The 16,247-nt window shown below is 36.3% G+C and overlaps 1 protein-coding gene across 1 annotated transcript in view; it reads left to right on the top strand.

Annotated features, from left to right (window-relative positions):
- LOC134533908 (protocadherin-like wing polarity protein stan) overlaps window positions 1–16,247 on the top strand; it is a 90,242-nt gene that overhangs the window by 6,015 nt on the left and 67,980 nt on the right. The window contains exons 4-13 of the mRNA XM_063371697.1: window positions 380–690; window positions 2,153–2,319; window positions 3,219–3,361; window positions 3,709–3,885; window positions 4,943–5,130; window positions 5,843–6,816; window positions 7,989–8,200; window positions 8,997–9,213; window positions 10,306–10,505; window positions 14,592–14,741. Of these exons, the coding sequence (XP_063227767.1) occupies window positions 380–690; window positions 2,153–2,319; window positions 3,219–3,361; window positions 3,709–3,885; window positions 4,943–5,130; window positions 5,843–6,816; window positions 7,989–8,200; window positions 8,997–9,213; window positions 10,306–10,505; window positions 14,592–14,741 (2,739 nt within the window). The remainder of the gene's footprint in view (window positions 1–379; window positions 691–2,152; window positions 2,320–3,218; window positions 3,362–3,708; window positions 3,886–4,942; window positions 5,131–5,842; window positions 6,817–7,988; window positions 8,201–8,996; window positions 9,214–10,305; window positions 10,506–14,591; window positions 14,742–16,247) is intronic.

Below are 16,247 nucleotides of genomic sequence, written 5' to 3'. Positions count from 1 at the left end.
ACAGCCATTGTACATGAAGATGATTCAATCATTAACTTTTCACGCTTAAGCTTTGGCTTCACCTGCTAAGCAGAATTAATAAATTTTTTTTACTAGTTCTAAATATTTCAACAATAGGATTGCAGTAGAAAAGTTGTATGCGTTACCTAGCTGTGAAGACTCAAAAGGTATTCAGTAGTGAATGATCCAGTCAATAATTACTCAGGCAAAAATTATAACTGTGGAAATTTTTCTGACGGGTTTTGGACCGTAAGTTACATTGTATGTATGTGGGATTACATTTTTTACAGAAACTTATGTAAAAATTGCAGTGAAACAAAAATAATGCTGTAGAAATGCAATAACATGTAGGGTTAAGTAGAGTCCGTAAATTTTCCAGGTGGAGTACTCAATAGTTTACCCAGATAGCGGCAGCGACAGCGAACCAGAGGCATTCAGGATGGACTCCAAGTCCGGGATCATCACGACCCGCACCGCCTTGGACCGGGAGCGGACGGAAGTGTACACCCTGGTCGTGATGGCCACGGACCAGTGCCTGCCCGTGGTGGAGCGCAAGTCCTCGACGGCGACGGTCGTGATCCGGGTGCTGGACGACAACGACAACTACCCGCAGTTCACCGAGAGGACGTACACCGTGCAGGTGCCGGAGGACATCGGCTGGAGCGACAACCCGGTCATAGCGTCCGTCAGGTGCGTCTCTCGCCTCCACTCCGTCACCTGCTTGTCTTGTTTACGTTTTGGACTCTGGGACAGTAAGGGTCCCGCCTACGTGGGCACACACACACGGTGTGCAGAGCTTAAGAAAAAAACCACGCAATTTGAAAAAAATACTCTAGATATCCAAGTGGGATCTGTTCACAAAAAGCGTTTAAGAATATGCTGAGGATGTATTTCGTTTTTAAACTGTATTTTTTAGAAAAGTGAAAAGGCTAACACGCAAGTTTTCAGAGTAACTTTAGGCATGAAAAACCGGGTACAGATTTTTGAAAGCACAAGGGACTTGCAGTACACCCTTTATCCTCATTTCTTCTCCAAATAATGTCATGGTTACCGCTCAAATCTCATAGTTACCCTATGCATGACGAGAAGACTACATTCTAGTTCATAGCATTGCGCTTAGAGGCTGTACCGCACTAGAAACACAAGCAAGTGTCGCATTTATCATTCCGCCTTACTAAGGCAAATACACCCATGACTAGGGGGCCTCTTAAATGCTAGGTAAATCATCAATTACAAGGACATGTAGTTGACCCAGAATTCAAGAAGCAGTTAGTGACTAACATTTGAAAACAAAAATCACTGCCTGAAAACTAGAAACTTAAGAACATGCTTACGCTCTGGCATACACCCAGTTAGGTATCAAGAAAAGTAGTTCAACAAACCTTATGTCTTAATCAATTTCTTTATTTGGGATTTGTTGCTTCTATAACATTAATTAATTTCTACTTATAAATATCATGTAATTAGATAATTTTCATATCACTAACAACGTAACAGTTATGCCTTGTTTAATGCGTGGCTGCATGTAACCAAATCGGTGACTTGTGACAGTGTTTTAGGCGTAGGATGGAAGGGTAATGAAAGCAGATACTAAGTAGGTTTTCTCAGAATGTTCATTTAAATCATGAACCAGCTATATTTGTGCTTAACTAACATTTACCTTCTTGTGAGAGCTGAAGAAGCATTCAGTATACATATTTAATAAAAAAAAAAAACTGTAACAGGTTAATCTTGTGGATTTATCACATAGCTTGAAAATTTTTTTTTCAGAGGTTGGTATCGAACTTAATGAAATACGTGAATAAATTTGTTTTGTTTAATCGTTTATAGTGCTTTATCTTAAATATGATTGCTGTAGTATCATATCTTAATAATGTGCTTGATTTCTCGTAAGCAGTCGAATTAATGAATTTGAACCATCTGATTCTACTTTCACAACTGTCATAAAATACATTTAAGTCGTGAAGGTTGTTGGTACAGGTTTTATGGGCAACCTGAGATGGCTGTCATTGAATCAGTGACATATTGTTTGTGCTGCATGTATAGGCGAATGTATGAGTAACATGAGTACATATGAATGTTTTAGGATCTGTATATGACTTGAATAGTGTGAGAGAAAGAATGGAACAACACAGTTTGCATGACTGCACAGGGCTGTTGATGCTGACCAAGGAAACAACGCAGCCCTGAGGTACGCTATCATCGGAGGCAACACCCAGAGCCAGTTCGCCATAGACAGCATCAGTGGGGACGTAACACTTATGAAGCCATTGGATTATGAGCTGAACAGGAACTACAGGCTGGTCATAAGGGCACAAGGTAGGTTTTGCCTTAAGTTGTTAAGAGTTTATTGTAAATGATAAAACCTCCTTGTGGCCGGGATGATTTATGTTAGGGCGTCAAAGTGGCCAGATTTGCCCTCTGCATGTCGAGGATTTTATGAATTTTTTTTCCTGTTTAATGGGAAATAAGAATTCATTTCACGTTGAAACTAAATCTATAACAACATTTTAGGAATTTTATTCATGTATTCATTTACCAAAAAAATTTCTTAGCTACACAATCAAAAAACAGTAATGTAGCATTAAGAATCCTTATCCGACCACCAATTTGTTGAACATTAATACCAAAATCCTTTTGCCACAAGAAAGAAATGCTTTTACCTGAAAATCACATAAGAAAACACCCATAAGGTTGATTAAAAAAAAAACAATAAAATATATTATGTAATTTGAAAACACGTCATTGACCTTCCAACTTATTTGGAAAACATTAGCTAAATTAACTATGTACTGTGCAAATGTGGACTACTCTCCACCTGTCCTAAAACAGCAGCATTACTGACCCAAAAACAATACCCATTTGGAGTTCGTCAAAAAATCAATGTGAAAATATTTCATAATAGGTACATAGTATGTATTTGTTGCTGTATTTCATTATGCAATTGTATAAAACTGTCTAAAATATATATAAATGGTTGTCTTTGAAACGTCTTTGCTCATCTGACGATAATTGAGATATTTTTGCTATTATGCTTTTAAACTTTTTGTATGCTTAAGAGTAATTAAACTCCACTTCCCCCTCAACTGTACATAGTAATTATTTATTAATTACAAATCATCCTGCATGTGTATTGATAAGGGAATATTAATTCCTTTAATTAAAATTTGTTTGTTAGCTTTGCTTCGATGATTGTAACTTCTGGCCATTGTTTACAGATGGTGGTAGTCCTAGCCGTTCAAACACGACACAGTTGCTGATCAACGTTAAAGATGTGAATGATAATGCTCCTCACTTCTACACAACTTTATTTCAAGAATCCGTCCTAGAAAATGTTCCTGTAGGATTTAGTATTGTCAAGGTACATCATAGAACATACTACTTATTACAACTTGCATTGTTTCAGTTAAGATTTTTTTTTATAAATGTAGAATACAAGTAAAAAAATGTAGCAAAGAAAAAATTGTTTAATAATCTTGAGTTTCACTAGACTTCATCACAGATGAAATTTCTTCAATTTGTTGCATACTTTTATAATTCTAGTTTTATTTTAGAATCAAACAATATATTAAGTCCAAGTAAAAATAAATATAAAAATTCACCACAACCAACTGCAAAAAAATACAGGTTGATCCCATCGGCAATTGAAACCAGGTTAGCAGGGAGGCAAGCAATGTGACCACTAGATGCTCTGGAACACTGCCACAGGTTCAAGCCTACGATGCGGACGAAGGAGACAACTCTGCCATCAAGTACTCGCTGGACGCCAGGAACGACGACGGGGATGCCACGAGCGACTTTCCTCTCACGGTCGATGAGAAGAGTGGCTGGATCTACACCAGCCGGGAGCTGGACAGGGAAGAGAGCGCTAGGTATCATTTCACGGTAAGAGCAGAAAATTAGGATACTCATTTTATCAAACATGTAGGTATACTTTACAAATTATATTCTCAGTAACATAAATAAAAATCTTATCCTACTATGCTGTAATTATTTAATTAATTGTTGTATAATTAATAAGTTGTATAATTGATTCTTGCTACAAAGATTTTCTACGACATTGGTTTGATTAAGCTGCCTCTACAAGATGATAATGAACGAAGATGACTTGTGATTGGTGTTAAATGAATGGTATCCAATTCTTAAAAGTTTAACCAAATACTCTGTTAAATTTTTATAAATGAAGTAGCTAAAAATATTCTTTTATGTTTAGGATTCATTATTATAATGAATAATTGCTGAGTTCTCTGTATGAAACTGTTTATTTCTGACTTACATATGAATTGTCAGTTACATTATTGACAAAATGTTAGAAGTGGATTGAAATTACATTTATGTAAACTTCTTATCAGTGTTGTAGCACTTATGCCTATGTATGCTGGTGCATTAACATTAAATTGTGCATGACAGTCAGGAACGGATATAGAGGGGGGCAGAGGGGGCAGCCTGCCCCGTGCGCCGGGTTAGAGGAGGTGCAGAATGGGACAACAGATTTTAGCTTGAGCTTGAATGTGTTGTAAGGGAATTTAATTTAAAGGATTTGTTTAGTTTCAACTCTGTAGAGGAACAACATGGTACAGTTTTAGAGTCAGCAAGTGTTCGGGCGTTGACTTCTCGCGGAGCCTTGCCGCCCTAGCATTTTCATTTGTTTCGAGATGCACAGAGTTTGAAAATGCTTAGTGACATGTGACTTGGTAGAGGTGAATGGGGTTTAAAGACAGATTATGTAAGGACACACGATGGTTGTGTAGAGACAGAGCCGATGTCATTCCAGTGCAATAGTATTGCAGTGTTACTAAGAGTATTAGAAATGTGTTAAGAAAAACAAGATGTCGAAGGAGCTAAAAAGTTATTAAAAATAGGTTTGTGTTTACATTCTATTCATTGTACGATAAGCTTCACCATTCATTTAGTGTTATATCACACTTGTGTTCTGCTGCAGGTGGTCGCTACAGACGGAGGCAAGCCTCCAAAGAGCGCCACAGCGAGCGTGGTTATCATGATACAGGACATCAATGACAACGATCCAGTGTTCGAACCGAAGATTTACGAGGCAGTAGTTGCTGAAGATGACCCACCAGGCACACCGGTGGCATCTGTGACTGCCACAGACAAGGATGAAAATGCCAGGTGCCATTAAGTTGTAAAATACCTACTCAGTTTTGCACGCACCTTTACTAGTTGAAAGCTCACCAATTATACAGCTTGCGGTATCTGTAATCATTATTTAGTTTTCATTATTAAATATGTACCTTTTATAGCGACTGTCTTCTGTGCCACAGTTTACTTTTTTAAGTGTGTGTAATGTTTGTGACAAGAGTTAGTCAAAGAAAAACTGACAATATTAAACTTAAATCAAGATTCATATATCATATTGAATCATTAAATGAGGCATATTTATATGAGTAACTTCCATATTTCGCAAACAAAAATAAATAAATTATGTGTATGTGACTTTGCCATGAATCAGAGTAATCATCCATAGAAGATGGGCTTTTAAGATGGGATGTGTTGGTGTTTTTGTCATTTTGTCATCCATGCATTAGACTTGAAGTGGGATTCTAGGATGGAGCAGGATGGAATACAGTAGTAAGAAAATGGAACCACCTAGAGAAAATCTATCAGCTTTTGTCAATTCTCACCATGTTTCACACATGAAAATATTCTGACTTAAATCCTCTCATATCTTTATAACAGGAGTTCTGTGTGTTGATTGCATAAACATGTAAGTCTCATTAATCTGATTAATTTAAGATGAAGTCTAAATTGTTTAGAATTTACTACCAACAAATTTATTCAAGTTTTCTTTAAAATTAGAGTGATAGTTGTTTTCTATTTGTAGGTTGCACTATGAGCTGACAGGAGGCAACATGCGAGGGCGGTTTTCGATCACCTCGCAGAATGGTTGTGGTTTGATCACAATTGCCCAGCCACTGGACTACAAGCAAGAAAAGCGCTTTGTACTGACAGTGACAGCCACGGATGCTGGAGGCCGTACGGATACTGCCACCGTTTACGTGAATGTGTCGGATGCCAATAACTATGCTCCCGTGTTTGAGAACGCTCCATATTCCGCCAGCGTGTTCGAAGATGCTCCGATTGGTACCACTGTCCTGGTGGTTGCAGCTACCGATGGAGACGTTGGACAGAATGCTCAGATAACGTACAGCCTGGGAACAACGGATGATAAAATTACGACACCTGAGTTCTCGATAAATCCCCAAACTGGCGCGATAGTCACGACCAAGAAACTAGATCGTGAAGCGGTGAGTGGTTACCTGTTGACGGTCACTGCTAAAGATGGTGGAACATCTCCACTTTCAGACACCACCGACATCGAGATCATAGTTACAGATGTGAATGACAATCCACCTGTTTTCAAGAAGCCAGCATATGTTGGCTCGGTTCCAGAGGACGCTTTGATAGGGACAAGCGTTCTTCAGATTTCAGCGACAGATGCAGACATGGGGTTGAATGGGAGGATACGATACGCTCTGGAAGCATCCACTTCTGATGCAGCGTTTGTCGTGGACCCGACGTCGGGCGTGATACGGACAGCCAAGGTGCTGGATCGGGAGAGTGAAGCAAGCTACAACATAACAGCGTACGCGATTGACCGTGGCAGTCCTGCATTATCGGGTTCTGTGCAAGTTATGGTGCGCATAGAGGATGTGAATGACTCACCCCCCTCCTTTATGACGGATAAGATTGAGCTATACATACCAGAGAACTCACCTATTGGATCAACAGTCGGGGAGATTTATGCTCATGATCCAGATGAAGGACCGAATGCAGTAGTACAGTATTCCATCATTGGTAAGTTATCAGAACATTAATAGAAACTAAAAGGGTGTGTTAAAATCACATTTAATTTACATTAAATTAAACAAAACTTGTAAAGAAAACCATATTCTACATTGGAGTCTATACAAATTTTTGTTGTAAACTCTTTTGAAAGTTCTATATTATGTATTAAGTAGTTGAATATAGTTAAACTGAATTGTTGAAATCACTTATTTCTACATGACTGTCACTTCGTAGTCTCATTATTTGCATTATTTATATCTTTGAGAAAATGTACGTATGTTATCTAAGTGTTGGGATAACTCACTGGTTTCTTAAATCTATAATGGTCTCACAATAAAGTGCCATTAAATGCTTGGTTGAAGTCGTGTACCTATGTGGAAATTCTGTGGTAATCTCTTGAAAGGCAAGACAAGACTTTACTGTCTCACTGAGGTACATCTTATGTACACTCTTGGCCAGGGCAAAGGGAAGATCGGCAGAGTGGCAGCTGGGGATCTTGGTTTCAGCCTCTCAATGATATTTTCACTGCAGCTTTAAACAAGGTTGCTGCTCCATCGACTGTCATTAGCCATTAAAGCTCTGGGTTGCTGTACCACAGAATAGACCTCTCAGCTTGGTGTCCGGAGTGCTAGGGTATTACAGAATGGTTCCAGTATGAGTAGGCAATTAATCATAGGCTCACATGACCGTTCTTGGTAATTTTAGCTAATGCAACACAACTCAAACTTATTATTTCATCTTGTATTTGGATTTCAATGGCAGAAATCATCCAACAGAAACAAAGTAAGTTGTCACAAACCTGAAAAATGCCTTAATTTTTCATTCTTATGCATGGACTTCACCACCACATGTATAGATAAAAAAAAAAATTAAAAAAAAATGTTTTTCCTATACCGTAATATATATCTTGGCATGGTGCGCAGAAACTTAAGCTCAATCTATATCTATAGTCACTACATATTTTATCATGTTGTTTGAGTTGAGTTGCTTACTTATTCATATAAAGACACATTTACTTGCAGAAAGGCTACAGCATCAGACTCAACTTCAGCATTGGAATGATGAACTGCGATATAACCTGAAACCTGAACGGTGCCGTTTTTTTTTTTCAAGTGTAGCATGGATGGTTCATGAGAAAGGTTGCAGTGAACTAGAAAGAAGTGCGTGTGTGTTTCCGACAGGGGGTGACGACTCTAACAGCTTCTCGCTCGTGACCCGGCCGGGCAGCAACAAGGCAGAGCTCCTGACCATGCAGGACCTGGACTATGAGTCTTCGCACAAGAAGTACGACCTCACCGTCCGCGCCGCGTCGCCCCCTCTGCGCTCGGATGTGCACGTGGAGATCTTGGTCACAGACGTCAACGACAATGCACCGGTTCTGAAAGACTTTCAGGTACGTCATGGAGTTATCTTATAAAATGCTGAACCAGGACTGGAAGCAACTTGTTAGCAATTGTTCTGGAGTTCAGTATAACATTGTTACTTACTGTCTGATGGTGCAAGGGGGCACAGTGGTCCTTACAGTTGGCCATGTATGATATCTTCCTGTTTCCTCATTATGTGAAGTTTTGTGATATAATTTATAATGACCTCACTATCAGCAAAAACTAACTTCTTTATTTTATACGTTCGTATATTTGTCAATTTTCTTTGTTCAAACTTGAATCAGCCACTTAGGTCCCACAGAGTTTACATAGAAAAGCCATTCACTTAGAGATCACAAGATGTATTTTATCTACTAATTTACCAGAGAATCATCCCACTTTTGGCTTGATGTATAGTAAAAGTTGTCTTAGAAATTTAAAAACAGAGAACAGAATCAAAAACATTTTACAAAAAAATTTTCTTGTTTAAAAAATATTGGTTTGTGGAAAAATCACGTGAAATATATTAGAAAAGTCTACTGTACTTAAGTAATTTGCTAATGTGCACTGTCATAGAATCACGTTGCATACCTCACTAAAATATTCATGATACAGCACTAGTTATAATCCTACCTTTCTTGTAAAATTGCATGACATTTAACTTTCAGAGAAAAACTAAGTAGCTTAATATTGTAACAGAATATCACATTTTAATTTGTGTTTCAATCTTTGAGGGTTCTTTTATTATGCATCTGGGGAAGATACTATTGCACTTCTGTTTTAATATAATATTTTTGTTTATTTAAAACTTCAAATTTGTTTCAGGTTATATTTAACAATTTTCGTAATTGCTTCCCCGCTGGTCCTGTTGGCCGCATTCCAGCCTTTGACGCAGATGTGTCAGATCAATTACAGTATCGGATTCTGTCGGGCAACAACGCCAACCTGATTCAAGTGAATGAAAGTAGTGGGGAAATCACTCTTTCTCCACAACTGAATACCAATGTGCCTAAGGTTGCCACAATGGAGGTGTCAGTTACTGGTACGTATTGTTGCCAGCGAATATCATAACTTAATTTCAGTGTTCCTGGCTTTAATGAAATGTTAGCTAAGGTTTGGTGGTGGAAAATTAGATTTAATTTTTTCGATAGAATTTTAGGTTTTTAAAAATACTATTAAAGATTTGGGGATCAGCTGTGTTCAACCTGCTAGTGAACAAGGTCTCTCTCGCCACTGAAGGACTGAACGCACCATAGTTGCTAACCAAAGTGCACTTAAATCAAAGCACATTATTGTAGGCTGATCTAATTGAGTGAAGCACCACTGTTATCATTTCACCATTGGCCCCTGATTCTTGTGCTGCCTAGTTGACTGTAATATCACACATCAACATTCTGCACTGCAGGAAGTCAGTCATTAATGGGGACAAGATTTTATGGTTTTATTATTTTTAGGTCAATTAAGTTTTTGAAAACAGGCAATTTATGTGTTATTGTTTTTAGTTTCAAATAATGTCTTTATTATAAAAAAAATGTGAACTATTCTACAAATATGAAACTAAAACATTTCTAAATAACTTTTTTTCTCACCAAAACAGTCTCATGTTGACTGACACATGATGCTCTTACACAATAAAATCATTAATAATTTAATACATAACTACTCAAAAAATAAAAATAATGGGTAAATTTTTTATGTGTTTGAAAAATGTGCCACTGACATTAATTTGTAGGAGCTTATTTAACATCCACTTTGTGTAACATCTTTTGATACAAAGGAAACTCTTGCCTGAGTATGTCGAACTTTAAGGTAGACGGTAGAACCATTCATCCCTGAACAGCTCAGACTTCAGCACAGAGTGACACAGCTTAACACAGAGCAACACAGCTCAGCACAGAGCAGCACAGGATGTGAGAGGAAAGTGAGATCCTGAGATAAAGCAGTGATGGACTGAACTGTTGGGAGAGACAAATGCATCCCTAGAATATTAATTAGCCTTCTGCAGCATCTGCCATCTTCTCTTGTTCCAAAATACAGTCTGCACACCACAGAGCCATGGTGCATTGACTGCAAGAGCCCAGAGACTTCAAGGGAAAACCGTGCACAGCGACAATGAAGTTGGGTTTGTTTCCAGATGGTGTGAATGAAGCGAAAGCGTTCATGCAGTTGACTGTTCGGCTGGTGACAGAAGAGATGCTGTTCAACTCTATAACCGTGCGGCTGAATGAGATGACAGAGAAAGCATTTTTGTCACCACTGCTCACATTTTTTAGTGAAGGTCTTGCTGCTATAATACCATGTCCAAAGGAGAACATATTCATTTTCAGTATTCAAGTATGTAATTTGTTTTCATTACCTAGCTCAAAAAAACTTTCTTTGAAAAAGAAAATGTTGCTTTTTATGTTGAAGTGAAACTTCTTTGCAGAGGGGGGCTATAATTTTTGAGCGTTACAAAAATTATGATTGCATGAATGGGAATAGTTAGGTATGTGGTGGGGTAACAGCTAGAGTAGGAGAGTGCATCAGCAGTGACGCCACTCCAACACATGCGTTAGCTGTCATATGGGAAGACGCAGGGGTTTGGGGGGATAGTTATGTAGCGAAGTATGCTATATGCTAGTTGTAACATCTGGAAGGGGAGACGGCAGGGGAGAGGTAGAAATGACGCAGCAGTGATGCTACAGAATTCTCGTAACGCTACTTGTGTTTTTCCACTCCTCAGTTTTCGTAACGGCTAATGATTGACGTTACCTTGATTCTTTTATTTTATTTAAAGTATGCACAATTTATTAATTCGTCTGGAAAAGAGTTATTGATTTATGCAATATTATTCATTTTTATGTGCCTCGTGTGATTGAAAATGTAAATAATTTATCTCTATTTATACCTAATAAGCAAGAAGTTTCACTTCTGTCGCTTGTGAACTCCACACACACACTTTTTTTTCTGCAAACACCAGTGTCATTCCTTCCTGTCAGATCCCATTGACCAATATTTTAATTTGATAATTCATTGTTACTGTCATTATCAGGTGCGGCACCAGACCTGGAAAAGCCCTGGGTGGTTGCCCAGCTCCAGCTCTTGTACTATACCATGCATCTGTAAAGTAAAATGTCCGTAATTAAATCTATAATCCTATTCATTACATTAAGTAAACATTTGTTCGTATGTTAATAACGCTTAATTCATATTTATTGTTATTAATTTTTGTAGTTCATGGTTGTCTTAATAAGTTGATTTAAAAAGTTTATTTTTTAAATATTTCCGGGACCCCCTTTTTTCTTGGGATTATATAGCCTTGGTACAGCTACTCTCACAAATATCAGGGCCCTGCATAGTTAATGGCCCAGGGCCCTGCAAAGTCTAGGACCACTTCTGATCATTATGCCAGTAGGTATTAATGAGTTAAAACAAAAAGAGCGCATGTAACACAGTACATGTGATAGGAGTGAAATTCCTTTGGAAATTAAAATCTCAACTCGTAAGTATATCAAGGGGAAAAATGGCAGATAGAGAGAAAGAGATTAGGAAGGCAATTTTGTGATAGTAATGATTATTTTACAATAAATATTATTCACTGTTGAAATACTCACACCATAAAGAACAACTGTGCGTGTTACTGTTTCTTCAAACAATCCTGTCATTTGTAACATGCCAAATCTCTGAACAAAATACGAAATTCATTACAGGTAGTGCTATCTATGCGGGAAATGCAGGACTGTCTCAACAGCGCTCCCTATGCTTTTGGTTGATCAAGGAGGAACGTGAGCATACTGGTAGCAGATATAAAATTTATGGTTTTCACAGCTGACTGTATATGATACCTATGTATATCTATTCTCTGAAACAAGCGCACGCACAGACTCTGTCTTATTCTTTCGCTCATCTATCTCTCTTCTTTCTATATTTTTTGGGCGGGGTACAAATCATTGCACAAAGAGGAGAATGAATAATAGCCCAGAAATGTATATGTATATCATAGTGCTCTCTTTATATCTCTTTGACCAAGTACCTATTCTCCTTTTCGCATCATAAATGTTTCACAACAATGTTTCACGAAAACGTTGCAGCAAAATGTGGCCTTGAAATTTTACTCTCATCGCACCCAAAGAAGTTTCACTTCAAAAAGCTTTATAAATATTAGCATGCATAACGGGGAGCCACAGTGGCTGAGTGGTCAGATCACTTGCCTTACATTAACCCAACCTAGGCTCGATCTTCGGCAGGGTTAAACCAATAATTTTTACTTGGGGAAAACTTTATTGACATTGCGGTGAGCCAAGGGTTTGTTCAGCGTACTTTCATTTTCTAGGCTTGTGCGAAACTTCGACTGAGCAAATAAAATTGAAGCAAGGAAACCTATTTTCATTATAGATTTTAACATTTGCATTCAATTTTCACAGTTTTTCAAAGGTACATTTGACATTTAAATCACTGTAAAGCATTCCCTAAAGTATACTTCACAGAACACATTTTTTTACATTTCTAAACTTTTGAGAGTAACACTAATTTAGGATATACAAATGTCACACAGTAAGTCATAGCTTGTAATACAGCAAAACATTTCAAAAATAATTTTTTTTTGATATGAAATTCATTCTTTTAGAGTGTCAATAAATAGTTTTCGATATATGGGGCCAAAGTAATAATGTGCTGTGAACAACAAGAAAAGTGTATAGTCTGGATTTTTTTTAAAATATTTTAGTATTTATTTTAATAATGGAGTAGCGTATTGTTTATTAAAAATATCAATAAAAAATTTAAAACAAATTTTATGATATTTTTTAGTACTTCACGTGATATTTGAAAATGCATAAGTTTTTGCAAAATATTTCTTAATTACATATTTTTTATGGTATAAAATTAATTGGTTTTTGTTTGTTATAAATTTTTGCTTTTATGAACGCAAAACATTAATTTTTTTTCACGGTTATTTTATAATTTCTATTGAATGGTTTTTAACATAGGGCCCAATTGGTTTTATAATCATTGCTAATGATAATGATTAAATATTATTTTTTGACTTCATTACAGTATTCTATAAAAATATGTGTATTACAGCCTTGAAAGAAAAATATTTGCAATTTGATTTGACTTTGTGAATATTTTAAACATTCAATTTGATATTCACTTTGCAAAAAAAACTGGTATTCACACAACCCTTCCGATTTCCCCACCCATTAATTCCGTCTTTGCTCCAGTCTCATTTCATCATCCCTCATCGTCTCTAATGACCTCAATGTAGATGAGCCTTTAAGCCCATTCATTCATTTAATCATTGATAGATTCATTCATTTATTCATATCTAAGTCTAAAATTTATTAGGAAAATGTAAATCATGAAAAATGTTCCTTTTCTGTTTCCTCTTGTAAGAGTTTGTTTACTTGAAAAAATTTAATATCGTAACTTATAAAAGTTAGAAAAATTGGTTACGTGTACTTATGTACATGCATTAGAAGTTATACTTACTTGGTGTAACAAAAAACTAACTTTATTTTTGCATGCAAATAATCAATAGAAATAAAATAACAAAATGACTTGAGTGATATTAAGCAATTTCAAACTGCAAAATTTTGACGTGGCCAGCAAGCATTGCACTGCGCTCTGTTGGTGCTACTGACATCCTTTCATGCTACTGATCCTTTAACTTTGTAGTATACAAGTAAACGTTTGTTTTCGCTTACTCAGCGCATCTATTGCTCTGATTTAAATTTTTGTCACACCAAAGTCAAGGGATGACATTTTTTCTTGAGTAAGATACACAATTATCCAAATATGTACATCAAAACATCTTAAAAAGAAATATTTTTACTAGTAATATTTCATACCATATATTAAAAATTTTAATATAAAATAAACTATCAAAGTAATTATAAGTTTAACTAGACAGGTCGGTGGTGAAATTACTGAAGATATGTTAGAAATAAAACAAACATTTGTTTACTTTAATTGCACGAATATACTCATTAATACTGAAGGAACTAAATTTTTTAAAAGGTCTAATTTCAAACATTTTTATTTAATTTTGTAAAAATTGTTCTGCGTTCAACGATCTCGCATAAAATAGGTTGAACTTTCCTCTTTAAGTTGTGTAATTTGATATCTTCATAACTTAAAATATTTTCACTCAGATTTTGATAACGTAACACACTTATTTACAAAAATTGTGAACCATGGCCTTAAGCTCACTACAAAACAGTTATCCTTAGTGAGATTTACAAGAATTTTCTCATTTAAGTATTACAATTGTTGTATGAGTAACAGTGTTGCACCAAAAAAGTTAAAAAAAAAACCAGCGTGTATTAAATTTTATGTGCAAGCTAACATTGCAAGCTAACATTTGCTTCAGAATTTTGTATGGATGTTGAATTAATAAATATTAGTTCCCACAAAATGAGTCTGTAATGTCTAACATTCCAGGATGACACAGATGTGAATGCAAAGATCCTGAATGTGAGTTTCTCTGCTCGCCGCCCGGACCTGGCGGGTGATGAGTTCTACAGCCCTCAGTTCCTGCAGGAGAAGGTTTACCTCAACAGGGCCATCCTGGCCAGACTGTCCACAGTTCAGGTACGCTTAGGCCAATATTCAGTTATAAATATCCTCAAATACAGGAATTTTGTTCTGTTGCGGTACCTCTTTGGTTTCCTAGTTCATGATGTGTCCTATCATTGATGAATGTTGGTAAGCTGAACCAACAAATGAGAACATCCCACTTAAGAAACTTGTTGCCCTAGTATCCTGGCCCCTTAATGTTTATTTTTTTTTTATCCACACTCCTCCCATTGCAGTGCCATCACATGCCCCAAAAAGCCAGCACTTTTGTCAGTGGTCCATCTGTCCAAGGATTGCAAGATTATGGCGCTGTGTTAGAGTTAGTGAGGCGGGATGATAATTGCGATGCTCGCTGGTGCTTCTAGCATGGTATTGCCTTTAAGTGCAAAGCTGTGGACAGTCTTCTTGTTGTGCATAGGTCAACTATGAGATTTTAGTGGTTACTATAACATATTATAAGAAGATGAAGGTGTAATTAAAATTTCTTGAATGTTTCTATATCAGGTGTTTCATGCCTAAAAATTACTCTGAATTTATGCATTTTAGCTATTTGCACTCTCCTAAAAATACAGTTAAAAAACAAAATACAGAAACAGAACCACCCATCTGTCCTCAGCGTATTCTTAAATGCTTTTCGTAAATAGACACCTCTCGGAAACATTGAACATATTTAATAGCATATCTTCTAATTTAGTTACGAATTTCTTTGTTTTTTATCCCTTGTTTTTTTCCCACCCTTTGCCCATAAACGAACTCAACCAAGATTTTCCATTACTATATTTTCTTAATCAGTTTGTAAATGATTCATGCAAAATTATAGCAGTTATTGTGTCCATAAAATTGTGACACATACACATACACACACATATACATACACACACACACACACTTTTGAGTTGACAATGGTTTCGGGTTCTATGAATCATGAAATGAAAAACTATATAAAAATTTTCCTGAAGTTGCACCATGGTAACAGCTACAATGGGTAGTCTTTCTTCATAATCTTCCTAATAGACCTAGTAAACTTCAGACTACATTTCCTTAAAGATTTTTTTAGAATATTTTTTCCTAAAAACTAATATCTTTTAAACACTAAGAAATTTGTCTTTAAAAATTTGACCGGGTCCATTCCTAATAATTACACATTTAGGATGTAAACAGTTTATTTTTATGTCAAAAATATTCCCTGAAGGGCTAAAAACAGAACCCCACGGATTGTAGCTTGTAGCCATTGAAATAATTTTTATGAATTAATAATATAGTAATTTTTTTTACTCACGATGCTAATATTTAAATATCTGAATTTCCCTTCTTGAATATTTTTCTTCAAATCTTTTTTCCTTGAATATTGAGACTTTTTAATACCAAGGATTTTATGGTATTTGAGATATATGATTGGCCCATCCCTAGTTCTAATTCATCAATCAAATGGAAATGGAAACTGGCAAACATAAACAGTGTCCAAATGGATTTAGACAATGCTCAAAGTTTTAAATTTTTTAAAAATTTAATTTTTGTCTG

This window comes from Bacillus rossius, chromosome 7 (assembly GCF_032445375.1).
Source record: "Bacillus rossius redtenbacheri isolate Brsri chromosome 7, Brsri_v3, whole genome shotgun sequence".
NCBI lineage: Eukaryota > Metazoa > Arthropoda > Insecta > Phasmatodea > Bacillidae > Bacillus > Bacillus rossius.
Note: the sequence above shows the minus strand (reverse complement) of the source record. Positions and strands in the feature narration are given on the sequence as shown.